The 25680-nt window shown below is 43.2% G+C and overlaps 1 protein-coding gene across 1 annotated transcript in view; it reads left to right on the top strand.

Moving 5' to 3' along the window:
* The first annotated feature begins 7421 nt into the window (after positions 1–7421).
* The window catches only part of LOC127006441 (Krueppel-like factor 2), a 30625-nt gene continuing 12366 nt past the window's right edge, over positions 7422–25680 (top strand). Inside the window, exons 1-2 of the mRNA XM_050876393.1 lie at positions 7422–7450; positions 10077–10894. Coding sequence (XP_050732350.1) covers positions 10790–10894 — 105 coding nt within the window. The 5' untranslated portion in view covers positions 7422–7450; positions 10077–10789. The remainder of the gene's footprint in view (positions 7451–10076; positions 10895–25680) is intronic.

Below are 25680 nucleotides of genomic sequence, written 5' to 3'. Positions count from 1 at the left end.
GATGAAAAATAAGGGAGAAAGAAAAAAAAATATAGAAAACAGAAAGAAACAAGAACAAACAAAAACAAAAACAAACAAGAAAACAAACAATATCAATGAAGAAAGAGAACAAGAAAAATAACAAAAAAATAAAAAAAAATAAAGAATGAGAAAAAAAACATAAGAAAGAAAAAAAAACAGAAAGACAGAAAGAAACAAGAACAAACAAGAACAAAAACAAACAAGAAAACAAACAATATCAATGAAGGAAGAAAACAAGAAAAATAACAAAAAAAAAAAATAAAATGAGAAAAAACATTAGAAAGAGAAAGACGAAACAGAGACACAAATAAACAAACAAACAAAAGTAAACAAACAAACAACCAAGCAAGCAAACAACCCAACTTAATGAAGAAGGCAATCTCCTGTATATCATTAAGAAGGAGAGTTATCGATATCGTAAGCCTATTTTTTTTTGTGCTCAAGTCGGATCAAATTTCCTCAACGTCCCAAACAATTCTCCGCCGCACTAAATACAACCTTTGCGCGGACAGTCGTGGGAGGAAAGCAAAAACAAAATGAGAACAGACAGACAGACAGACAGAGACAGACAGACAGATAGACGGACCGATGACCACTCTCTGAAACAAATACACGTTATCCTTGGCGAGCTCGGCCTCCAGAGTGATTGAGGGGCGGTCACGTGATCTGCATGTTTGGGAATAACAAGGAGGCGGTGGCTGAGTGGTCTGTGTGCCGGCGCGGTGTGGTAGAGGATCCAGGTTCGAGTCCCGCCCGCCGCTACAAGGTGACAGTTTTCAATCACTTGCCTTCCTAGTTTGGAAAAAAAAAGGAAGAAATAAGAGAAAAATGAAGAAGAGGAGAATGGAGAGAGGAGAATGTAGGAAAGATAAAAAAGAATGAATGAGAGGGAGAAACGAATGAAGAAAGGAGAGGAGAAAAACAAGAAAGAAGGAAAATATGTGATAAAGAAAGTAAAAGAGAAAAAGGAAGAGAGAAGGAAAGAACAGAGAGAAGAAAATACCAGAAAAAGAAAATATGAAAGAAAGGAAGGAGGAGAAAAAGAGAGAAAAAGGAAGAAAATGAGAGAAGAGAAGAAAAATAGAAAGAAGTAAAAAGTGGAAGGAAGGAAGTAGGAGAGAGAGAGAGAGGAGGAGGAGGAGGAGGGAGTGGAGGAGGAAGAGGATGTCTGTATTTCTATTTTGTTTATTTGTTTGTTTGTTTGTTTCCCATTCCTATCTCTTAATTTATTCGTTTCTCATTCATTCCTGTTTCTAGTTCTTTCTTCGTTCTTATCTTTATCTATCTTATTTCTTTCTTATTTCCGATTTTATCTATTCTTCTCTCTTTTCTCATTTTCTTCCTTTTTCTCTCTTTCTTCTACTTTTTTTCTGATATTTTTTCTGTTTTTTATTCGTTTCTGTTTTTTCATTCTTTCTCCCCTTTTTCTCTTATTTCCTTCCTCTCATATTTTCCTTCTTTCTCTATTTCTCCTTTTCTTCATTCATTTTTTTCTCTTCTCCCTTCTCCTTTCTTCATTCTCCTTTTCTTCCTTAATTTTTCTCTCTCTTTCTGCTACTTCCTTTCTTTCATATTTTCTTTTTCTTGTATTTTCTTTTCTCTGTTCTTTCCTTCTATCTTCCTTTTTCTCTCCTACTTTCTTTCTCAAATATCCTTCTTTCTTGTTTTTCTTATCTTTATCTATCTTGCCTCTTTCTTTTTTTCTGATTTTCTTGCTCATTTCTTGTACTTCCTTATTTCTTATTTCTGTTCCTTTGTCTTTTTCTCCCATTCAAATTCCTTTTAGATTTCTTCTTCTTTCGTCATGTCTTGTTCTTTCTCCTTTATAATGTTCATTCAGAATTATTACTTTTCATTCACATATCCATATCATTTTTTTCCATTTGATATTCTTCCTTTTTATGGAGAAAATATAGGAGAGAAAATAAAGCTAATTGGAGAAAAAGAAATTATGAAAAGGTGAAGAAAATGGAGGAAAAATTGAAAGAAAGATGCTGGGTATATCGAAAGAAGGATACTGGGATGGTTTGGACATGCTGGGAATATCAGGGGAAGGAAGGATGGAAGGATGCTGGGATGGTTTGGACATGTATGGAAGATGGGAGATGCTGGGTATATCGGGGGAAGGAAGGAAGGAAGGATGGAAGGATGCTGGGATGGTTTGGACACGTGTGAAGAGATGCTGGGTATATTGGGTACTCACGGAAGATTCAGGAGACGGAGATGGGCACAGGAGCAAGGCGCCTCGGTAGATGGGTGTTCTGTCAGGCGTCTCCATCTTACCTGAAAACAGTGAAAGGAAAATTAGTTTTGATGAAAGTAATGGAAATGATGATGATGATGATGGTAGTAGTAGTAATAGTAGTAGTAGTAGTAGTAGTAGTAGTAGTAGTAGTAGTAGTAATTATTAGTATTAGTAGTCTTCTTCTTCTTCTTCTTCTTCTTCCTCCTCCTCCTCCTCCTCCTCCTCCTCTCTCACATCTATTATAATTTTCACCCTCCCTCTTCCTCTTCCTAACATCTTATTCTTCCATTCTCCCCCCTCCCCTCCACTGCCCCCCTTCTCCCCCCCCCCTCTCCTCCCCCCTTCCCCCCCCCCCCCCCACCACCACACCGAAACAAAAGACACACTCAGCAGCAACCAGAAGCAATACCCGCAAACAATAGAAGGAGTCTCTCTCTCTCTCTCTCTCTCTCTCTCTCTCACTCATCCCCTCACCCCTGCCCCCCCTGCCCTCTGCGCTGCGCCCATTACCTGGCGACGGAGCTAATTACAGGTGTGGGCGCGCGGACAGCTAATTAAGTAACGCCTCTGCCCGGTAATGGTCCTATCGAAATGACCCATCAATATGTCTCCGTGGGGGTCGTGGGGGGGAGGGGGGGGAAGGGGGCATAGGGGGAGGGAGGGGAGGAAGGAAAGGAATAAGTTGATATGACTGAAAATGTATTAACGAATGAGAGGTATGGGATGATGATGATGATGATGATGAGGAGGAGGAGGAGGAGGAGGAGGAGGAGGAGGAGGAGGAGGAGGAGGAGGAGGAGGATGTTAGAAGATAAGCGAAGAGAGTTAAAGCAAAGGAAATGAAAGAAAAATGAAAGAAAACAGAATAATGAAAAAGGTAGAAGAGGAGGAAAAAAAAAGGAAGAAGAAGAGGAGGAGGAGGAAGAGATTAGAAGATAAGCGAAAAAGTAAAAGGAAAGAAAAGGGAAAAAAAGAGGAGAGGGAAGAGATAAAAAAAGAATGAAAGAAATGGAAGAGGAGGAGGAAGACGAGGAGGAGGAAGAGGAGGGGGAGGAGATGAGAGAACAAAGAGGAAAGAGAAGGAAAGGAAAAGAGAAGAGAAAATAATAAAAAGAGATGAAAAAAAAGGGGGAGGAGGAGGAGGAGGATGAGGAAAATGATGATGATGAGGAGGAGGAAGAGGAAAAGAAGAAGAGTAAAGAAACAAATGACAACAATAACAAGCACTGAACAAAAGAAGGAAGAAAAGGAAGATAAAGAGGAAGAAAAAAAAAGAAAGAAGAGAAGAAAGGAAAAGATGGAGAAGCGAAAGACGAAAAAAAAAAGAAATAGAGAAGAGAGAGAGAGAGAGAGAGAGAGAGAGAGAGAGAGAGAGAGAGAGAGAGAGAGAGAGAGAGAGAGAGAGAGAGAGAGAGAGAGAGAGAGAGAGAGAGAGAGAGAGAGAGAGAGAGAGAGAGAGAGAGAGAGAGAGAGGCAAAAATCGACAAAAGAAAGAAATAACAAAGAAAAAGAAGAACAAGACGAAAAATAAAGAAAAATAAATAAACAAAAACAACAGACCAATAAACAAAGGAACAATAGAAATGAGGGAAAAAAAGAAAAAAAAAACAATTGGAAAGTGAAGAAAAAAAAACTTTCACAAAATTAACAAAAAAACAAGACAAAGAACAGAAGCAAGAGGAGGAGGAGGAGGAGGAGGTCTAAAATGGAGGGGGCGTAGGAAATATTGAAGGGGGCGGGAGAGGAAGAACAAAAAAGGAAGAGAGAGGAGGAGGAGGAGGAGGAGGAGGAGGAGGAGGAGGAGGAGGAGGAGGAGGAGACAAAGAAAAATCGGGGTATTGAGAAATGTTAGGGAGGCGGAGGAAGAAAATGGGAAGAAAAAGAGAAGGAACAGGAAGAGGAGGAGGAGGAGGAGAAGGAGGAGGAGGAGATAGAGGAGGAGGAGGAGGAGGAGAAGGAGGAGGAGGAGATAGAGGAGGAGGAGGAGGAGGAAAAAGAAGAGGAAACATGTAAACACGGAATGGTAGGCAACCGAAAGTCTGCATTGAACGAAAAGAGGAAGAAGAGGAGGAGAAAGAGGAAAAAGAAGAGGAAAAAAGGAGAAAAGACAGTAGAGGAGAGAGAGAGAGAGAGAGAGAGAGAGAGAGAGAGAGAGAGAGAGAGAGAGAGAGAGAGAGAGAGAGAGAGAGAGAGAGAGAGAGAGAGAGAGAGAGAGAGAGAGAGAGAGAGAGAGAGAGAGAGAGAGAGAGAGAGAGAGAGAGAGAGAGAGAGAGAGAGAGAGAGAGAGAGAGAGAGAGAGAGAGGAAAAGAACGGAAGAAAGTGAAAAAATAAAGAAAGGAAATAAAGATAAAAAAACGAGTGAGAGGAAAAAGAGAGAAGGACAAAGAAGGGAAAGAGAAAAAGACAAAGATAAAAAAAACGAAAATGCAAAAGATAGCCCCCAAAAAATAGGAAGAGGAGGAGGAGGAAGAGGAGGAGGTGGAGGAGGCCTAAAATGGAGGGGGCGCAGGAAATACTGAAGGGGGCGTCTTCCAGGCAGACTTAAAGTGCTTTGAGTTTCAAGGCATCGCTGATAGTGATCCAAAAGTCAGTTCCTCTTGTACGCCCAGGAGAGCCTTCCCGCGCATGTTGTGTGTGTCGTTACTGCTTAGCCCGTCCGCTGCGATTGGCACGGATTTCGCCTTCACTGGTAGCCTGGTAACATATGCTCCCAGGTCCTTCTGCGCGTGTTGTGTGTGTCGTTGCTGCTTAGCCCGTCCGCTGCGATTGGCACGGATTTCGCCTTCACTGGTAGCCTGGTAACATATGCTCCCAAGTCCTTCTGCGCATGTTGTGTGTGTCGTTACTGCTTAGCCCGTCCGCTGCGATTGACACGGATTTCCCCTTCACTGGTAGCCTGGTAACATATGCTCCCAGGTCCTTCTGTGCCTCTGTGGTGGGTAGTGGAGTGTTTCCCATGTGGTATTGGTGTGCTGGATATCCCCTCCCAAGATGCAGGACCTCACATTTTTCTTCACTAAATTGGAACGGTCACTTTTTGTTCCACTTCTGTAGCTTGGTGATGTCTTCTTGTAGGAAATCTGCATCCAAGGGGTTAAGCGGTTATTACACTGGGCAAATTTTCCGTGGATCTACAGGCAAACCACGATTTCCGCTGGCGTGGGTCTCATATTTCCGTGGTTTTCCGACGTGTCCACGATCTTCCAAAGCTACGGTATAGATTTCACTGAAGGACGACGGTATTACTCACCATCATCATCATCAGCAATAACAAGAAACAAATGAGAACTACGCCAGCGGAAATCGTGGTTTGACTGAAGATCCACGGAAAATTTGCCCAGTGTAATAGCCCCTTAAGACTACCCATGGGAATACTAACACCTCAACCAAAGCCTTGTCAAATGTGGGTGGGTGTGGTTACTGCTTATGGACACAGAGTCAGCGCTGAAGGACGTTTGCCACTTTTCAAACCACTGAGCAATCCGGTCAAGGCGTTTTTGGGTGATTTCGCAGTCGGCCGTCGTGAGGTTCTTTCCGCCCACTTCGGTGTCATCAGCAAACATGAATAGGGAGGATTTTAGTCTCCTGTTTAAGTCGTTGATGTAGGAGGAGGAAAATGATGATGATGATGATGAGGAGGAGGAAAAGAAGAAGAATAAAGAAATAAATTATAACAACAATAAAAAGCACTGAACAAAAGAAGGAAGAAAAGGAAGAGAAAAACAGAAAGGAGAGAAGAATAGAAAAGATGGAGAAGCGAAAGACGAGAGAGAGAGAGAGAGAGAGAGAGAGAGAGAGAGAGAGAGAGAGAGAGAGAGAGAGAGAGAGAGAGAGAGAGAGAGAGAGAGAGAGAGAGAGAGAGAGAGAGAGAGAGAGAGAGAGAGAGAGAGAGAGAGAGAGAGAGAGAGAGAGAGAGAGAGAGAGACTGATATAAACCCCCCAAAATAGATGATACATAAACTGATCACAAATGCTTTGATAGATATAATGAAATGGTTTGTGTGAGGGGTGATTTTTTCTCATTTTTCTCGCTTAGAGGGACCATTAAGAAACACGATCCCCGCTGCTACCGTGTTAATTAAAGAGAATAGATCCCGGCACTGACCCTTGAGGCACTCCACTAGCGACAGGGAGCCACTCGAAGCCCCGGCCATTGAGAGAACTTCTTCGTCTCCCTGCCATAAAATCATGTCTTGTCCATTCCGCCAGACTGCTTCCTACACCCGCGGACTGTGGTGGCTTCAGAGGGCGCTTGTGTGCTACCCCGTCAAGGGCTTTCTGGACGCCTAGGTAATAAAAGATGGCTGGAAGGAAGGGAAGGAAACGAAGGATGAAGAGAAGGGGAAGGAGGAGGAGGAGGAGGAGGAGGAGGAGGAGGAGGACAAAAAAAAAGCAGGGGGGTTTGAGAAATATTAGGGGGGCGGAGGAAGACGAGGAGGAGGAGGAGGAGGAGGAGGAAAAGGAGGAGGAGGAGGAGGAGTGGATAAAATGCAAAAGCGTCTGAAAAAAAATAATAAAGAAGGGGGCGGCAGCAGAGGGGGGGGGGGAGGCGGAGGAGAAGGAGGAGAAACGAAAAAGCGAAGAACAAAAAAAACGATAAAGAAGAAGATGTCGAGGCCGAAGAAGAGGAGAAGGAGAAGGAGGAGGAGGAAGAAGAGGAGGAGGGGGCAAAATCCGACATAGGAGAAGAAGGAATGAAAGACTAAGAAGAGTTGGAGGCGAAGAGAAGAGGAGGAGGAGAAGAGGAAGAAGAGGAAGAGGGAGATACCTGTGCTATTCATCTCGCTAATTAGGGCCAGGTGAACTCCGTATATTATTAGCCACACGGCATAATACGAAGAGTCTACCTAATATGGTCTTGTTATCATTCTATCTTCACATTATACTGTATACTTCTCTCTCTCTTCCTCTCTCCCTCTCTCTCTCCCTCTCTCTGGGGTGCTCCGGTAGGCCACGCCCCTTCTTACCATCCCTGCAGTCTCATTGGTCGACGTCCGGCAGGTAAGTGAGCTGTGATTGGCTGCCGTTGATGTCATGGTTATATTTAGACCAATGGGAGAGTCTGGCGGATGATCTGGCCAATGGAGAGAGAGAGGAGGGATGGAGGGAGGCAGGGAGGGAAGGAGGGACGGAGGGCAAGACTGGATGTGGTTCAGAACACGTGTGGAAGTGATTCTGGAAGGGTGTGTGTGCGTGTGTGCGTGTGTGTGTGTGCCGAGGCGTGTGCGGGTGTTACGGAGGTTCAAACAGGGGAGGAAGACTTGAAAACCAGCCTCCTCCTTCTCCTCTTCTTCCTCCTCTTCCTCCTCCTCCGCGGTTTAAAAATAAGGAAGAGGAGGAGAATAAGAAGATTTTAAGTTTAGAGTTGGAAATTGTGCGTGCGATTGCGTGCGTGCGTGCGTGCGTGTGCGTGGAGCTCATCACGTAATAAGCCTTCAAGAAATTTCCCTCGTTTTCCTTCTCTCCTTCCTTCCCTTCCTCCTTTCCTCCCTTCTTTCCCTCCTTCCTTACACACACACACACACACACACACACACACACACACACACATTATACTTCGTCATGGTCAACAAATCCTCCTCTCCTCCTCCTCCTTCTCCTCCTCCTCTTCCTTCATGTCCTCTTCCATTCCACACCTTTCTCACATCTGCATCTTCTTCCTCTTCCTCCTTCCTTCCTCCTCTCCCTCTCCCTCCCAGAACAGAGGGAAGGAGGGAGAGAGACAGGGAGGAAAAGAGAAACAAATGGAAGAGGGAGAAAGGAAGAAAGGAGAAAGGGAAGAAAAGAAAGAGAGTAAAGGAAGGGAAGAATTGATAAAAGGAGAGAAAAAGAAGCGAGAAGAGAAAGAGAGAGAGAGAGAGAAAAAAAAAGAGAGGAGAAAAGGGAGGAAAGAAAAAATGAAAGAGGAGGAAAAGAAAAAAAACTGTTGGAGGAAACATTTAAAGAAGGAAAAGAACTAAAGACAAGAGAGAAAAAAAGAGAAAGGAATAGAGAAAGAAGGATGATAATGAAGATAATTAAGAAAACAATCAATTCATTAAAAAAAAACATACTAGCGATTTAAAACAGTGATTATTGTTTTTGTTTTGTTGTTAATGTTGCCGAAAAAAAATCCAAGACTGTAAAAAAGAAAATAAAATATAGATCGGTTATTTTATTATCTTTTTCTTTACTTCGCTCAAAAAAAAAAGAAATGAGAATGACGTAAGAAAAAAAATAGTTACTCTGATAAATAACGCGTAGAAATCATCAATAAACAAAAAAGAAAGAAAAGAAGAGAATTATAAATATGATCAAAAAAATATAAGAATTAATAGCATTTTTTTTGCTTTCGAAATAAGACAAAAAAAAAAGATAAGCAAAGTGAGACAGGAACAACAACAACAACAACAACAATAAATCAATAAATAAACAAATAAACAAATGAAAATAAATTCCCCGCTAGAAGATTCTGTTTTACGTTTATCTTGCGGTTAGGGAGATAAGCAATACATAGGAATACATAGAAAGACCAGACACAGGAAGACGAAGAAGAAGAAGGGAGGAGGACGCTGAGACTAGGGATGCTGGGAAGGTTCACACAGGTTCTGATCCCATAAATTTGAACCTGAACCCTTTCTAACATATGACTCAGAAGCTTCGAATCAGCGGCAATGTTCTGATGAGATTCTGTTTGGGAAGGAAGGAAGATGCTGGGATGGGTTCACAAAGGTTCAAATCCCATATATTTAAGCCCTGAACTCTTTTACAATATATGACACAAAAGCTCCGAATCAGTGGGAATGTTCTAATGAGATTCTGTTTGGGAAGGAAGATAAGGGATTAGATGCTGGGATGGGTTCACAAAGGTTCAGATCCCATACATTTGAACCTGAACCCTTTTACAATACCTGACTCAAAAGCTTCGAATCAGTGGCAATATTCTGATGATATTCTGTTTGGGGAGGAAGATAAGGGATTAGATGCTGGGATGGTTCACTTAAGTTCCGATCCCATACATTTGAACCTGAACCCTTTTTCAATACCCCGTGCAAAAGTTCGAATCCTCTGCAAATAGGTTCTGATCTCATGTATTTGAACCCCGAACCTTTTCTCAATCCTTCCCTCTCACCCTTTCTTCTCCCCTCCCTCCTTTCTCTTTCTCTCCCTTCCTCCCTCATTCCCTCCCTTCTTCTATCCCACCTTTCTTCCTTTCCTCCCATCTTCTATCCCACCCTTCCTCCCTCTCTCCTTCCCTCTCAACCTTCCTCAATCTCAATACCACGTGCAAAGGTTTCAATCCCCTTGTGAAGTTATAGGGTCAAGCTGATGTTATATTGGTTTGTTATGTCCGAGGGAAAAATATAGATGCAGGAACTATAGATGCTGCAAGTAGGGTTCTATTCTCCTCCGACGCGTATGAGCTCCTGCAAGAACCGTCTCGTTACCCGGTTCAGAAGCTTCGAATCGCCTTGAATGAGATAGTGGTTCGTGGTTCAGCAACAGGAGAGAAGAAAGAAAGGAAAGGAATAGTAAGATAATGAAATAAGGAGGAAAAGGAAGGAAGAAAAAAAGGAAAGGAACAGTAGGAGATTGAAAAATGGAGGAAGGAAAGGAAGACAGAAAAAGGAGGAGGAAAAGAAAAGGAGGAAAGGGAAGGAAGAGATAAAGAAAGGAGGAGGAAAGGAAAGGAGGAAAGGGAAGGAAGAGAGAAAGAAAGGAGGAGGAAAGGGAAGGGAAGGAAAAGAGAAAGAAAGGAGGAGGAAAGGGACAGAGGGAAAAAATTAAAACCATAACCTAACCCTTTTTTTCTTTTTTTTTAATTTACAGAAAAAAAGTGAAGGAAGAAAAGAAATGCCGAGAAATGTGACGAGAATTTGAAAGAAAAAAAATAAAGAAAGAATCAAAACAAAACAGGAGACGGAAAGGAAGGAAAAAGAAAAACAAAACAAAAACAAGAGTCGAAAAAAAGGTGCAAAAAATATCTCTTGTAAACAAAAAACAAACAAACAAACAAACAATGACGTCAACAAATGAAGCCAGGCAAACAAATAGGACTGACCAAACGGCTTCCTAAAACAACAACAACAACAACAATAACAACAGGAAAACAGCCACGTGTGCACCAAATCTGCGTGTGTGTGTGTGCGTGTGTACGTGTGTGTGTGTGTGTGTAAGTACGCGCCAGGCAATCAACTACCTCAAAAAAAAAAAAAAATCACACACACAACACGTGACTCAAAACTGTGCGTGTGTGTGTGTACGTGAGTGTGTGCGTCAGTGAGTGTGTGTGTGTGTGTGCGTGAAGCTGAACCACACGCACACACCACCACCACCACCACCACCTAAGCCTGTGCGTGTGTGTGTACGTGTGTGTACGTGAAAAAAGGAACCCAACAAAGTCCCTCACACACACACACACACACACACACACACACACACATACGTAAAGGAGCTTGTTGAAGAGCCGCTCCACCACCACCACCTCCACCTCCACCACCACCTTCACTCCTCTCCTCCCGGCGCCCTGTGGATGGTTCGACATGGTGGAACTCGTGGAGCGGGTTGAGCACTACAAAGATTCCACGTTCAAATACCACTACCCGCACCTCGCTCTTGCCCCGGACTCGCCAGCTGAGATATCCGAGGTATGCGTGTGTGTGTGTGTGTGTGTGTGTGTGTGTGTGTGGAGTGTACCTGTGGGGGGGTTGTGTGTATGGGATTGGGGGTGAAGGGTTATGTGTGTGTTGGGGTGGGGGGAGTTATGGGTGTTGTGTGGGGGAGATGAGGTGAGGGGGAGGTTGGGGAGGGTGTAAGAGAAGAAGGAAGGTGTGGGTAGAAGCAAAGGGGAGGAGAAAGGAAAAAAAGAAAAGAAGGGAAGGAAAGAGAAGAAGAAAAGGGAAAGGAAAAAGGAAATACGGAGGCTGAGGAAGGAAGGAAGGAAGAGGGTTGGAGAGGCTCATGGTAGGATACTGATAGGATTGAAGGACCTACAGATATAATAGAGGTACAGGGAAGGAAGAAGGAAGGAGAGGGAGAGAAAAGGAAGGAAGAAAGGAAGATGAGGAGGGGAAAACAGGAGAGACAAGAAGGTGAGGGAGGGAAAATAAAGGAAGAAAGGAAGGTGAGGAGGGAAAGAGATGGAGGGGAAAACAGGAGAGACAAAAAGGAGAGGGAGAGAAGGAGGGAAGGAAGAAAGGAAGAGAAGGAGGGGAAAACAGGAGAGAAAAGGAGAGGGAGAGGAGGAAAGATTGTGTTGTATATAATGACTTTTTCTCTACATTCATACATTTCATAATACAGATATTCGTCGGGATCATTATTATTATTATTATTATCAATATCATTATGGGAAACAACTAAGGTTACACACGTTTGGATAGGTACTTAAGTTTGCATTGAAATCTCCTCTATTATTATTATTTTTATGGAGAGCAGGACTAAGTTTGGATAGGTACTTAAGTTTGCATTGAAATCTCTTATTACTATTATGGGTAAGTGGTCTAAGTTTGGATAGGTACTTAAGTTTGCATTGAAATCTCCTATATTATTATTATTATTATTATTATTATTATTATTATTATTATTATTATTATTATTATTACTACTAACACTGTTCTTAATGATGTTTCTTTTTATCATAACCGAAATCCATCATATAATTTTTTTTTCTTTATACAAAAAATCAGTTAAAGGTCTCTCTCTCTCTCTCTCTCTCTCTCTCTCTCTCTCTCTCTCTCTCTCTCTCTCTCTCTCATCACCCTTTCGGCTTTCCCTAACCCTTCGTTCGCCCGGGGCCGCTAAGGGTGGAGGAGGAGGAGGAGGAGGAGGAGGAGGAGGGAAGGGTCAGTACCGCTAAGATAACTGGGTATCCTTTGCCGGTATCCTGTGTGTGGGGCAGTAGGATAGCCGTAGGATGCGTGGGGAGGGAGGGGAAGGGTGGGTGGTTGGGTGTGGCGGGTGGGTTTGGTCGGAGGAAAGGTAGGAGGGAGGGAGGGAGGGAGGGAAGGAGATAAGAATGGAGAGTGAGAGGGTATAGGAATGAGGGTGGGAGGGAAGGAGAGGGGAGGGAGGGAGAGATGGAGTAAGGGAAGGGAGATGGGAAAATGGGAGAGAAGGAGAGAGGAGGAGGAGGGAAAGGGGGAAGAAGGGAGAGGAGACGGAAGGAGAGGGAGGAGATGAAGGAAAGAAGGAGAAGGAGGAAGGAAGAAGACTGAGAGAAAAGGAGGAAGGGTAGGAGGGAAGGAGAAAGAATAGGAGGGAAGGGAAGTAACATGAATATCCTACCATGGAATCCTTAGCTCTTAGGATACTCTAGGATACGAAACGAAGGGAGGGAGGGAAAGAAGGAAGGAGGTAACAGTAGGAAGCAGGAGCGAGAAAGGAGGAAAAGGATAGGAGAAGGAAGGCCGCGGGGTATCCTTCACCTATCCTGTGTAGGACTCTAGGATGCCCGAAGGATGTTCGTGGAAGGAAGGATGGGAGGTGTGAAGGAGATTTACATGAAGAGGAGAGAAACGGGGGAGGGAGGAGGAGGAAGAAAAGGGAGGGAAAAGAAGGAATGGAAGAAAGAAGAGGAGGAGGAGGAGGAGAAGAGGTAGAGAAAGAGGAAGAGAGAGAGAAGGAAAGAAGGAAGAAAGGGAAAGGAAAGAAGAATGAAAGGAAGAAGACGAAGAAGAGGAAGAGGAGGAGGAAAGGAAGAGAAAAAGATAGAGAGAAGGAAAATAAGTAAAGAGGAGGAAGGAGAAGTAAAGAAGGAAGAAAGATGAAGGAAAGGAAGATAAAGGAGAGGAGGAGGAGGAAAGGTAGAGAGAAAGGAAGGAGGAGGGAAAAGGGAAGGAGAGAGAAGAAGAAAAGGGAAGGAAAAAAGGAAATTCGGAAGGCAAAGAAGGAAGGAAGGAAGGGGGTTGGAGAGGCCATGGTAGGATACTGATAGGATTGAAGGACCTACAGAAATAATAAATGTATAGGATATTAACGTAAGAAATCTGAAGGGTCCTTTCTTCTATAGAGGCCCGAAGGAACCATGTAGCAGGATGCCCTTGGTAGGATAACAGTAGGATATGGAAAGGATTGAGGAAATAAAACAGAAAAAATAACTATAGGATATTAGTGTAGGATATCTGAGGAATCCTTTGTTCTATAGAGGCCAAACAGGAACCATGTAGGATCCCCTTCGTAGGATAACAGTAGGATATGGATAGGATTGAGGAAAAAAACACAAAAAATAACTATAGGATATTAGTGTAGGATATCTGAGGAATCCTTTGTTCTATAGAGGCCAAACAGGAACCATGTAGGATCCCTTTCGTAAGATAACAGTAGGATATGGATAGGATTGAGGAAAAAACAGATAAAAATAACTATAGGATATTAGTGTAGGATATCTGAGGAATCCTTTGTTCTATGGAGGCCAAAAAGGAACCTTGTAGGATGCCCGCGGTAGGATACGAGGAAAGGAGGCTGAGAGAAGGATACCACATAGGACACAGAGCCGTAGGATGCGAAGGATGAGATAGGAGGCTGAGGGATAATGGAACGTGGGATACAAAGCCGTAGGATGCGTAGGATAGGGTGCAGGATTCCCTCTGTTGCCAGCTGACTGAAGGAGTGGGAAGGAGACAGGCGAGGCGAAGGTGACTGGATATCCTTCGATCCTGTGCAGTGTGGGATTGAAGGAGGCCTGAAGGATACGTGTGGAGGAGGAGGAGGAGGAGGAGGAGGAGGAGGAGGAGGAGGAGGAGCAGGAGGAGGAGGAGGAATGAAGCAAAATATATAGAAAGGTTTGTAGAAAAAGATGGAAGGAAGGAAGGAAGGAAGGAAGGAGGAGGAGGAGGAGAGAAGCAAAATATATAGAAAGGATTGTAAAAAGAGAAGTTAGGAAGGAAGGAAAGAAGGGAGAAGAAGGAGGAGGAGAAGGAAGAGGAAAGAAAAATGATATGTAGAGTTATTAGATTTTGGAGGAGAAAACGGAAGAGAGGAGATGGAGAAGGAAGAAGAGAAGAGAAGTAGAAGAGGAGGAAAAAAATAATAAATAGGATTAGGCGTAAGAACCAAAAAAAAGAGAGAGAATAAAGAAGGAAGAGAGGAGGAGGAGGAGGAGGAGGAGGAGGAGGAAGAAGAAGAAAAATAATATGTAAAATTAGGAGTATGGATGAGAAAAAAATGATAGGAAGAAGAAATAAGGAAGAGAGGAAATGAAGAAGGGAGAAGAAGAAGAAGAAGAGGAAGAAGAAGAAGAAGGAGGAGGAAAAATATATATGATCAGGTGTAGGAGAGAAGAAAGAAGAAGAAGAAGAAGATGATCAGCGTATAAGTTTTGATATAGAAAGAGAATAGAAGGAAGGAAAGAGAAGAGGTGGAAGAGGAGAAGGGAGAGAAGAAGAGAAAGAGAAATAAAAAAATAAAAAAGACTTGGAGTAGGAAGAGAAGAAGAGAGAAGTGAAGAAAAAGAAGAAGAAGAAGAAGGAAGAGAAGAGAAGGAAGAAGAGGAAGAAGGAAAAAAATATGTATAAAATTTGCAGTAAGAAAGAAGAATAAGGGAGAGACAAAAAAAAAGATGTTACAGAAGAAGGAAAAAGAAGAGGAGAAAAAGAAAGAGGTGGAAGAGAAAATAAGAGAGAAAGAAAGAAAAAAAATATAGGCTTCGACGAAAGGAAAAGGAAAGAGAATAAGGAAGAGAAGAAGGGAAGAGGAGGAGGAGGAGGAGGAGGAGGAGGTAAGAAGGCTAATGTATAGGAAGATCAGCCTAACCTTGGCGTGTGTGGAGAGTGTGGGAGGAGGAGGAGAAAGAGGAAGAGGAAGAGGAGGAGGAAGAAAAAAATTGAAAAAAAATCCCATCATGCCGCTGGCAAGGTTTTCAATTCCTCCTCCTGGTCCTCTGTCCCCTCTGTTGTTGTGTGCTCCATCCCCCAAAAAAAGGTTCAAAAATCCCACCCTCACCTGGTCCTCTCTCTCTGGTGTTGTAGTGCTCCATCCTGCCCCAGCAAAGGTTATGATTCCACCTCTCCACCTGGTCCTCTGTCTGGTGTTAGTGTGCTCCATCCTGCCCCAGCAAAGGTTATGGTTTCACCTCCACCTGGTCCTCTGTCTGGTGTCAGTGTGCTCCATCCTGCCCCAGCAAAGGTTCTAATTCCACCTCTCCACCTGGTCCTCTGTCTGGTATTAGTGTACTCCATCCTGCTCTGGCAAAGGTTCTAATTCCACCTCTCCACCTGGTCCTCTGTCTGGTGTTAGTGTGCTCCATCCTGCCCCGGCAAAGGTTCTAATTCCACCTCTCCACCTGGTCCTCTGTCTGGTGTTAGTGTACTCCATCCTGCCCCGGCAAAGGTTCTAATTCCACCTCTCCACCTGGTCCTCTGTCTGGTGTTAGTGTGCTCCATCCCGCCCCGGCAAAGGTTCTAATTCCACCTCTCCACCTGGTCCTCTGTCTGGTGTTAGTGTGCTCCATCCTGCCCCGGCAAAGGTTCTAATTCCACCTCTCCACCTGGTCCTCTGTCTGGTGTTAGTGTGCTCCATCCCGCCCCGGCAAAGGTTCTAATTCCACCTCTCCACCTGGTCCTCTGTCTGGTGTTAGTGTGCTCCATCCCGCCCCGGCAAAGGTTCAAATTCCACCTCTCCACCTGGTCCTCTGTCTGGTGTTAGTGTACTCCATCCCGCCCCGGCAAAGGTTCTAATTCCACCTCTCCACCTGGTCCTCTGTCTGGTGTTAGTGTGCTCCATCCTGCCCCGGCAAAGGTTCAAATTCCACCTCTCCACCTGGTCCTCTGTCTGGTGTTAGTGTGCTCCATCCCGCCCCGGCAAAGGTTCTAATTCCACCTCTCCACCTGGTCCTCTGTCTGTCTGGTGTTAGTGTTAGCTGGTTTTTCAGTTAGAAGATTAGTTCGTTGATATCCCCCCCTTCGCCGCTGTCCATCTATTCAAAAGCGCTCCTGAAGTGTAATGAAAATTGTCGCCCAAATAAGTATTGAAAAAACTATGGAATCCACGAAGAGGAATGGAAAAAGTTGGAAAGTTTCGTTTAGTCGGCGTAACATCTGTGGCCATATGCCGGAGAGAGACAGAAGGGGAAGGAATTATAGGAGAAGGGAACAGACCCCAGGAGACGGGACACAACCCCCGATCAATACCTGGTACCCATTCACTGCTGGGTGGACAGGGGCGTAGGGTATCGGAAAAGCCGCCCAAATTTTTCCACTCCGCCCGGGAATCGAACACGGAATAGAGGAGGTTAAAGTAGGCAAAGATTGTGGCCTAGGCACTAGCTGCGCGTGTCCTCTGTGCTCATCTCCGTCACACCGCCCCTTGAGCCTGTGGGGGCCAGTGTGACATCCGGGTTTCCACGGTGTGCCTTCCCCAGGTGTCCCCAGGTACACACTTATCCACCAGCCACAAGGGGAGGAAGAACAGCTGGGTGGACTGCCCGGGCTGGGATTCGAACCCTGGCCAACGGATTTGTAGCTAGTCACGATAACCACTGCACCACGGAGGGAAAAATGCTGATAAAAAAGAGGAGGGGGGTTGAGAGAGAGAGAGAGAGAGAGAGAGAGAGAGAGAGAGAGAGAGAGAGAGAGAGAGAGAGAGAGAGAGAGAGAGAGAGAGAGAGAGAGAGAGAGAGACCGGGAAAGAGCACATATGTAGCCGTGGTGCGTTACAGACAGCTGATGATGATGATGATGATAAGGAAAAGGATAAATAAAATAAAAAAACTACTCTAAAAATATCAAGTGGGTTAAAAATAAATGAGATAATATACGATAATGTGTGTGTGTGTGTGTGTGTGTGTGTGTGTGTGTGTGTGTGTGTGTGTGTGTGTGTGTTGCACCGCCTTGCTTCAACTGACAGACCGTTACTCCTTGATATCAGGAGGAGGAGGAGGAGGAGGAGGAGGAGGAAGGGGCGGGGACATGAGGAGAGGAACTAGGAAAAAACGAACAGGAGGAAGAGGATGAAGAGGAGGAGGAAGAGGAAGAGGAGGAGGAAGAAGAGTTGCAAGATTTTCAAAGTAATAATAAACTTGTAACGAAAAAAATAATTACGAATAAATATAAATAGATTCTCTCTCTCTCTCTCTCTCTCTCTCTCGCCGCCTACGCGCAATTTTTTTTCAAATCATCAGAAAACTTGTTCTGTTAGATTATTAGAGAGAGAGAGGGACACACACACACACACACACACACACACACACACACACAGGAGTGGATACATAAGTCGATATATATATATAAAAAAAAAAAAAATAGGTCACGTTCAGTAACTCTTTAAATCACACAATAATAATAATAATAATAATAATAATAATAATAATAATAATAATAATAATAATAAAGTGTCAATTAACAACATTCAAATCATCACAAAACACAAAGAACAGACTGAGGGTAATTACACATGATTTCGTCACCGCTGAAAAATAAAAAGCAAAAAGAAAAGAAATAAATAAACAAGGAAAGCAAATAAAACAAATTCACATCGGATTTGAACCTGTAAACACCCTCCGCGCGGCGCAGTTCAGGAGCGAGAGAGAATTCCAAACGCAACCAACTAGGCTACTTCGCTTTGATCCTAAGAAACACCTAAGCTAACAACACACTAAGGGAAACACACTGAATATAGTCACTTATAGAGGCGTATCGATACCGTGCGTTACCAAAGTTTGTATTCTTAAACGTATCTGGGCCTCAGTTCGCCTCACTCAAAAGCGTCTCGTGGAAGTACCTGTTGGGGTTTTCATGGAGTGTTTGGTGGTCCTGGTGATAGGTGTACACGGCTTCTACACCATGAGCGGTATAGTCACCCAAGAAAATCGGGTTAGTCTTCTCTGTAGCCTTAGGAAATACATGCTGGGAACCCGTGACGCCTGCTTGAAGAGCCTCTCGTAGAAATACCTGTTGGGGTTTTCATGGAGTGCTTGGTGACCCTGGTGGTAGCTGTACACGGCTTCTACACCATCAGCGGTATAGTCACCCAAGAAAATCGGGTTAGTCTTCTCTGTAGCCTAGGGAAATACATGCTGGGAACCCGTGACGCCTGTTTGAATAGCCTCTCGTAGAAGTACCTGTTGGGGTTTTCATGGAGTGTTTTGTGATCCCGGTGATGGCTGTACACGGCTTCTACACCATCAGCGGTATAGTCACCCAAGAAAACCTGGTTAGTCTTCTCTGTAGCCTTAGGAAATACATGCTGGGAACCCGTGACGCCTCCTTCAAAAGCCTCTCGTAGAAGTACCTGTTGGGGTTTTCATGGAGTGTTTGGTGACCCTGGTGGTAGCTGTACACGGCTTCTACACCATCAGCGGTATAGTCACCCAAGAAAACCTGGTTAGTCTTCTCTGTAGCCTTAGGAAATACATGCTGGTAACACGTAACGCCTCCTTCAAAAGCCTCTCGTAGAAGTACCTGTTGGGGTTTTCATGGAGTGCTTGGTGACCCTGGTGATGGCTGTACACGGCTTCTGCTTACGCGGGAACATTCGGATCTTCCTTATTTTACTTTATTTTTACCTGTTTATCATTTTATTTTCATCGTTTCACTCGGATCTTAATTTCACTTTATTTGGTTTATTATTTATCATTTTTATTTCGTTCCTACCTTTTTTTTTTTTTCACAACAAAGGAGACAGCTCAAGGGCACACAAAAATAGGAAACAATAATAATAAAAAAAGCCCGCTACTCGCTGCTTCTAAAAAGAATCCGAAGAGGTGGCCGAAAGAGGGGTCAATTTCGGGAGGAGAGGTGTCCTGATACCCTATTAGCCGGCCCCTCTTTATTTTAGTCATCCCTCAAAACTACTTTATTCTGTTTATTATCAGGTTATCATTTAATTCGGATCTTTATTTTACGTTATTTGGTTTCTTATTTATCATTTTTATTTTTTCGTTCCTTCCTTCTTTGTTTTAGTCATCTCTCACTCCTATTTTTCTTCCATATCATTTCCTTCCAATCCTTTCTCCTCTCAGTCGCTGGAATGACTACGTGTTGAACCAGCGGCTAAGCGATAAAACTGAATCGCGGCCTGTTATCAGCTTAAAGGGTTATTACACTGAGCAAATTTAAGGGGTTATTACACTGAGCAAATTTAAGGGGCTATCACACTGGGCAAATTTAAGGGGCTATCACACTGGGCAAATTTTCCGTGGATCTTCAGTCAAACCACGATTTCCGCTGGCGTGGTTCTCATATTTCCGTGGTTTTCTGACGTGTCCAAAACCTTCCAAAGCTACGATAGAGTTCCTTGACGGTATCGCTCACCATCATCATCATCAGCAATAACAAGAAACAAATGAAAACCACGTCAGCGGAGATCGTGGTTTGACTTAAGAAGATCCACGGAAAATTTGACCAGGGTAATAGCCCCTTAAGAGACATCGCTCATTATCAACATGAAAACTACCGCCAGCCTTTTCTCTCCCTCTCCTTTGTTTCCTCCCTCCTTCAATGGTGTTTCTTTTTCCTTCTTTCCTTTCCTCTCCCTCCTTCAATGCTGTTTCTTTTTCCTTCTTTCCTTTCCTCCCCCTCTCCTTTCTTTCCTCCCTCCTTCAATGCTATTTCCTTTTCCTTCTTTCCTTTCCCCTTTAGTCCGTGAACGCCAACTCCGGCTATAACACGTGGGGCCCCTCCCGAACGTCGATCTATCCTTGGACGGGCTTGGGATGGGAAGGGAGGATGCGTCAAGGCTTGTTCTGGAGGACCGTCGGGAGTGGAGTCGGCGGGTGAGTGAGGCGACGCGCTCCCTGGTGTATGTTCCCCGTTAGTTAGTCAGTAAGAAAAATACCTAACTACCGAAGAAATGCTGAAGAAATGCTAAGCGAAATCTCAAGAAAATAAGAAAATATTAAAGAAAACACGTTAAGAAAATACACAAGTAATATAATCACTTAGGAAATAGGAAAATGCTTAAGAAAATAAGAAAATGGTTAATAAATGCCTAAGAAAATAAGAAAATGCCTAAGAAAATAAGAAAATGCCTAAGAAAATAAGAAAAAAATCCTTAGAAAATAAGAAAATGCCTAAGAAAATAAGAAAATAAGAAAATGTCTCAGAAAATAAGAAAATGCCTCAAAAAATAAGAAAATGCCTCAAAAAATAAGAAAATGCCTAAGAAAATAAGAAAATGCCTAAGAAAATAAGAAAATGACTAAAAAATCCCTAGGAAAATAAGAAAATGCCTAAGAAAATAAGAAAATGCCTAAGAAAATAAGAAAATGCCTAAGAAAATAAGAAAATGACTAAAAAATCCCTAGGAAAATAAGAAAATGCCTAAGAAAATAAGAAAATGCCTAAGAAAATAAGAACATGACTAAAAAATCCCTAGGAAAATAAGAAAATCCCTAAGAAAATGCCCAAGAAAAAAAAAACTAAGAAAACACCTACGCAAGTAAAACAATACCCAAGAAGATAAGAACATACCAAACACTATCCTAAATTACCAAAGCAAATCAGTTTATATATTTTTTCGTCCCTGGAGCTGCCCGGCCTGCTTTGGTGCCGTTGAGAAGGGTGACAGCCAACACCACCGGACCAGACAGGCGGCAGCACTCGAGAACAGGAAGCGGGAAGCGTCGGAAACAATACAGAGGGAGATGGAAGCGTCTACTTACATAAAACATAAATAAACAGATAAATAAATAAATAAATAAGTGTCCTTCTGTCTCTTCTAAGCTCCCAGGCGGCTGAAAATACTTGTCTACAACATAAATAAATAGAATAAATAACTGTCCTTCTGTCTCTTCCAAGCTCCCAGACGGCTGAAAATACTTGTCTACAACATAAATAAATAGAATAAATAAATGTCCTGTCTCTTATAAGCTCCCAGACGGCTGAAAATACTTGTATACAACATAAATAAATAGAATAGATGAATGTCCTTCTGTCTCTTCCAAGCTCCCAGACGGCTGAAAATACTTGTCTACAACATAAATAAATAAATAAATAACTGTCCTTCTGTCTCTTCTAAGCTCCCAGACGGCTGAAAATACTTGTCTACGAGCGTGGAATTCAAAAACTACGATATCTTTGCATAAAAAAGACATATATAAAAAAAAATCACACCAAGGCCACGAAGGAGATTAGTCGAGTTCTCACGAGTTATGATTATTTTTTTTTTGCGTTCATTGTGCAGAAGCCTTGTCAAAGTATCACTGGGCTCATAACACTACCCATGGAAATACTAACACAACCTCTACGAAATCCTTGTCAAACTATCGCCAGGCTCATAACACTACCCATGGAAATACTAACACAACAACCTCTACTACCAAAGCCTTGTCAAAGTATCACTGGGCTCATAACACTACCCATGGAAATACTAACACAACAACCTCTACTACCAAAGCCTTGTCAAACTATCACCAGGCTCATAACACTACCCATGGAAATACTAACACAACAACCTCTACTACCAAAGCCTTGTCAAACTATCACCAGGCTCATAACACTACCCATGGAAATACTAACACAACAACCTCTACCACCAAAGCCTTGTCAAAGTATCACCAGGCTCATAACACTACCCATGGAAATACTAACACAACAACCTCTACCACCAAAGCCTTGTCAAACTATCACCAGGCTCATAATACTACCCATGGAAATACTAACACAACAACCTCTACTACCAAAGCCTTATCCAATGTGCGTGTGTGCGTGTGTGTGTGAGCCCAGAAATTTTTGAAAAGATAGGCCTAAGATTCGTCATTTCCCTAGGCATATGCAAAAGGAAAAATAGCAGTAATAGTAATAGTAGTAGTAATAGTAATAGAATCTTCATAATAGTTACCTGTCCTCCATTTGCAATTTAGTTTCTCTCTCCTCTTCCTCCTTCTCTCTCCTTCCTTCCCTCCAGCCGTGGGCGTGGGCAAGGCTGAGGGAGGGAGGGAGGGAAGGTTAAGGAAGGTAGGAAGGCAAGGTTGGAGGTAAAAATGAAGGGGTGGAGGGAGGAAAAAAATTATGGAGGTAATGTTTCTATCTGTCTATGTGTGAGGGAGGGAGAGGGAAGGGGGGGAGGGGGAGGGGGTGTTTCCAGTAATGAGTAGAAGTAGTAGTAGTAGTAATAGTAGTAGTAGTAGTAGTAATAGTAGTAGTAGTAGTAGTAGTAGTAGTAGTAGTCACATAATAGGAATAATGAAATCTCTCTCTCTCTCTCTCTCTCTCTCTCTCAAACACAAACAGTCACTCTCTCCCTCACTCTATCTATCTCTTTGTCTCCCTCTCTCCATCCCTCTCCCTCCCTCTCTCCCTTCCTAATCTACTTCCCTAGCTTCCTTTCCCTCCCTCTCTCCCTCCCTCTCTCCCTTTTTCTCTCCCTCTCTCTCTCCCTCCCTCCTATCCATCAGACAGACAAACACAATGCGCGGAAGTTGTACCCTACACACACACACACACACACACACACACACACACACACACACACACACAGAGCAGATCCCACTCCCGATCCTCTCTTTGTTCTGGTAATAACTTCTCGTGTGCGGCAAATGGCTGGCTGTAAGGGGTTCGATTCTACGTGGAGGGGATTCGATCTCACCTATACAGGGTTCGATTCCATGTATAGAGGATCGGGTTGCATATGGTCAGGTTCGGGATCTCAATATAAGGATGGATGGGTTTTGGATTCTATCTGTGTTGACGTGGAGTGTCCGTGTGTGTGTGTGTGTGTGTGTGTGTGTGTGTGTGTGTGTGTGTGTGTGATGAAGTTGTAGTTTGACACCTTAGACACACCCACACACACACACACACACACACACACACCTGTTATATTAATTAGGTAAAAAGGTGTAATTAAGAAAAGGTCAAACAGTAAGGTGCGCTAATTACTTCCGCCTAAATGACACACACACACACACACACACACACACACACACACACACACACACACATATATACGAGAGAGAGAGAGAGAGAGAGAGAGAGAGAGAGAGAGAGAGAGAGAGAGAGAGAGAGAGAGAGAGAGAGAGAGAGAGAGAGAGAGAGAGAGAGAGAGAGAAACCCATAATAGAGAGGAACCAATTGCTAATAATAATTTTATTTTGCTGGAGGAGGAGGAAGAGGAGGAGGAGGAGGAAGAGGAAGAGGAAGAGGAAGAGGAGGAAGAAGAATTTTTATTTTTAATTATATTATTTGCATATTCAAATATATAAAGAGAGAGAGAGAGAGAGAGAAGAGAGAGAGAAAAGGTATGATTATTCCTTGTTTGTTCTGGTTGTCTCTCTCTCTCTCTCTCTTTCAAGCACGCTGTGAATGGGGCAAAAACCAACTGAGCGGGAGATTTTTTTTTTTTAATTTTCCTTATGAAGTCGAAAGGGATCGTTGCCTCATTTGCATACGATAAGAGAGAGAGAGAGAGAAAGACACCTATATCAGTGCTGTTTATATATATAGTTAATCCTACTCTCTCTCTCTCTCTCTCTCGCTCTCTCTCTCTCTCTCTCTCTCTCTCTCTCTCTCTCTCCACATATGTAGGGCGCGTAATCGTTTCTCCTCCCTCCATTTTCCTCACCTCCTCGCCTCCTTAGCACGCACTCTATTATAAGCCTCGATAGCATTTTGTTTTTCCCCCCAAGTCGTCCAGGCACTTATAGTTCACGGCGTCTATAGGCTTGCGCGGATTGGCTGGTCGTGGCGGCCAATCAGCGCCCTGGATTTATGGGTGTTTGTTAGTTTGTTGGTCTTTCTCTGTCTTCCTCTCTCTCTCTCTCTCTCTCTCGATAGTATATAGGAGTAAAATAAGAGAGAGAGAGAGAGAGAGAGAGAGAGAGAGAGAGAGAGAGAGAGAGAGAGAGAGAGAGAGAGAGAGAGAGAGAGATTTACATAGAAAATCAGACCACACAGACCCTATGGTCCAGGCTAGGTGGTCTGTCCTTAAACCTAAGTGATTCTACAATAATCAGATGGCTCCAAAACGTTGCATTTCTACTCTAGTTAATATTAAGTTCAAGGAAGTGACGGTCGAGCTTGTTTTTGAAGGAGTCAATCGTGTTACACTGGACCACTGACGGGGGGAGCTTATTCCATTCTCGCACTACAACATCGGTGAAGAAAAATTTGGTGCAGTCTGAATTTACTTGCCTACGTTTGAGTTTTACGCCATTGTTCCTAGTACGCAAAGTGTCATCGATCATAAACAGTGTTGATCTGTCTACATTCGTGAAACCATTAATTATTTTAAAACATTCGATCAGTTTTCCTCGGAGGCGATGTTTCTCAAGGAAGAACATGTTAAGGGTGGAAAGTCTTTCTTCGTAGGATTTGTTGCGCAAGGAAGGGATCATTTTTGTTGCCCGACGCTGAACACCTTCTAATTTAGCAATATCCTTTGAATGGTGAGGAGAGAGAGCAACAAACACAACAAAAACCCACGATGTATTAAAAAAGGACGAAACTCAACTTATACGAAAGGAAAGATAAAAATACGAGGAAAAAAAATATCATGAACATCAAAAGAAATAAAAACAAACAAATAAAAAAACGAATGTTCATCTTCAAACCTCACGAAACAGCATATGGATGAGTGTAGAAATGAAGACATGCGCGGAAACTGCCATGGAATGTGTGTCTTGGTGGGAACACGCGCGGCGGCGGGCGGCGGATTAGCCCACAGCGCCCCGCGGCAGACAACACCCGGGGCTCACCACGGCTAATAATCAATCTCTCTCTCTCTCTCTCTCTCTCTCTCTCTCTCTCTCTCTCTCTCTCTCTCTCTCTCTCGCAATGGGGTGTGAGGGGCAGGCTAACTTATAGACACAACGCAAATATTACTCTTATGAACAGCGCTGTATATAGAGAAATTGATTGATTGAGAGGGGAACTGAGAGAAATGGAGAGAGATAGGCAGATTGATAGATAGACAGATTAGTATATAGATAGACAGATAGATATAGGAAGAAAGAATAGTAGATAAGAAACATAAATATTGATGTATTGGTAGAGTATTACAGTGTTAGTTTGATAGGCTGGGAAGGCGGTGGTCGTGGCTAGCGTCCGGGCGTTGTGAGCTGGAGTACCAAGAGCCAGTTCGACAGTCCACCAGAGTCATTGTAAGCGCCGAAACTCAACTATAATCTCCTCAATGATCCGCTTTTCCTTCTCAATACCAGATACTAGAGACTTCCCCGTGTGGTCCGCTAAAATTTAATCCTTTTTTTTTTTAGAGCTAAGGAGACAGTTCAAAGGCGTAAAGAAAAATACAAAAAAAAAGCACGCTACACAATACAAGGAATTTTCGAAGTATTATTATTTTTTTTTACAACAAAGGAAACAGCTCAAGGGCACAAAAAAAAGGAAACAATAATAATAATAAAAAAAGCCCGCTACTCGCTGCTCCTAAAAAAAAAAAAATCAAAAGAGGTGGCCGAAAGAGAGGTCAGTTTCGGGAGCTTACGAACTTGCTGTACTGGACTGTTAAAACTGGCCCTAAGGAGTCTTCACGCTAGGGGGCT

This window comes from Eriocheir sinensis, chromosome 32, assembly GCF_024679095.1.
Source record: "Eriocheir sinensis breed Jianghai 21 chromosome 32, ASM2467909v1, whole genome shotgun sequence".
Lineage (NCBI taxonomy): Eukaryota > Metazoa > Arthropoda > Malacostraca > Decapoda > Varunidae > Eriocheir > Eriocheir sinensis.
Note: the sequence above shows the minus strand (reverse complement) of the source record. Positions and strands in the feature narration are given on the sequence as shown.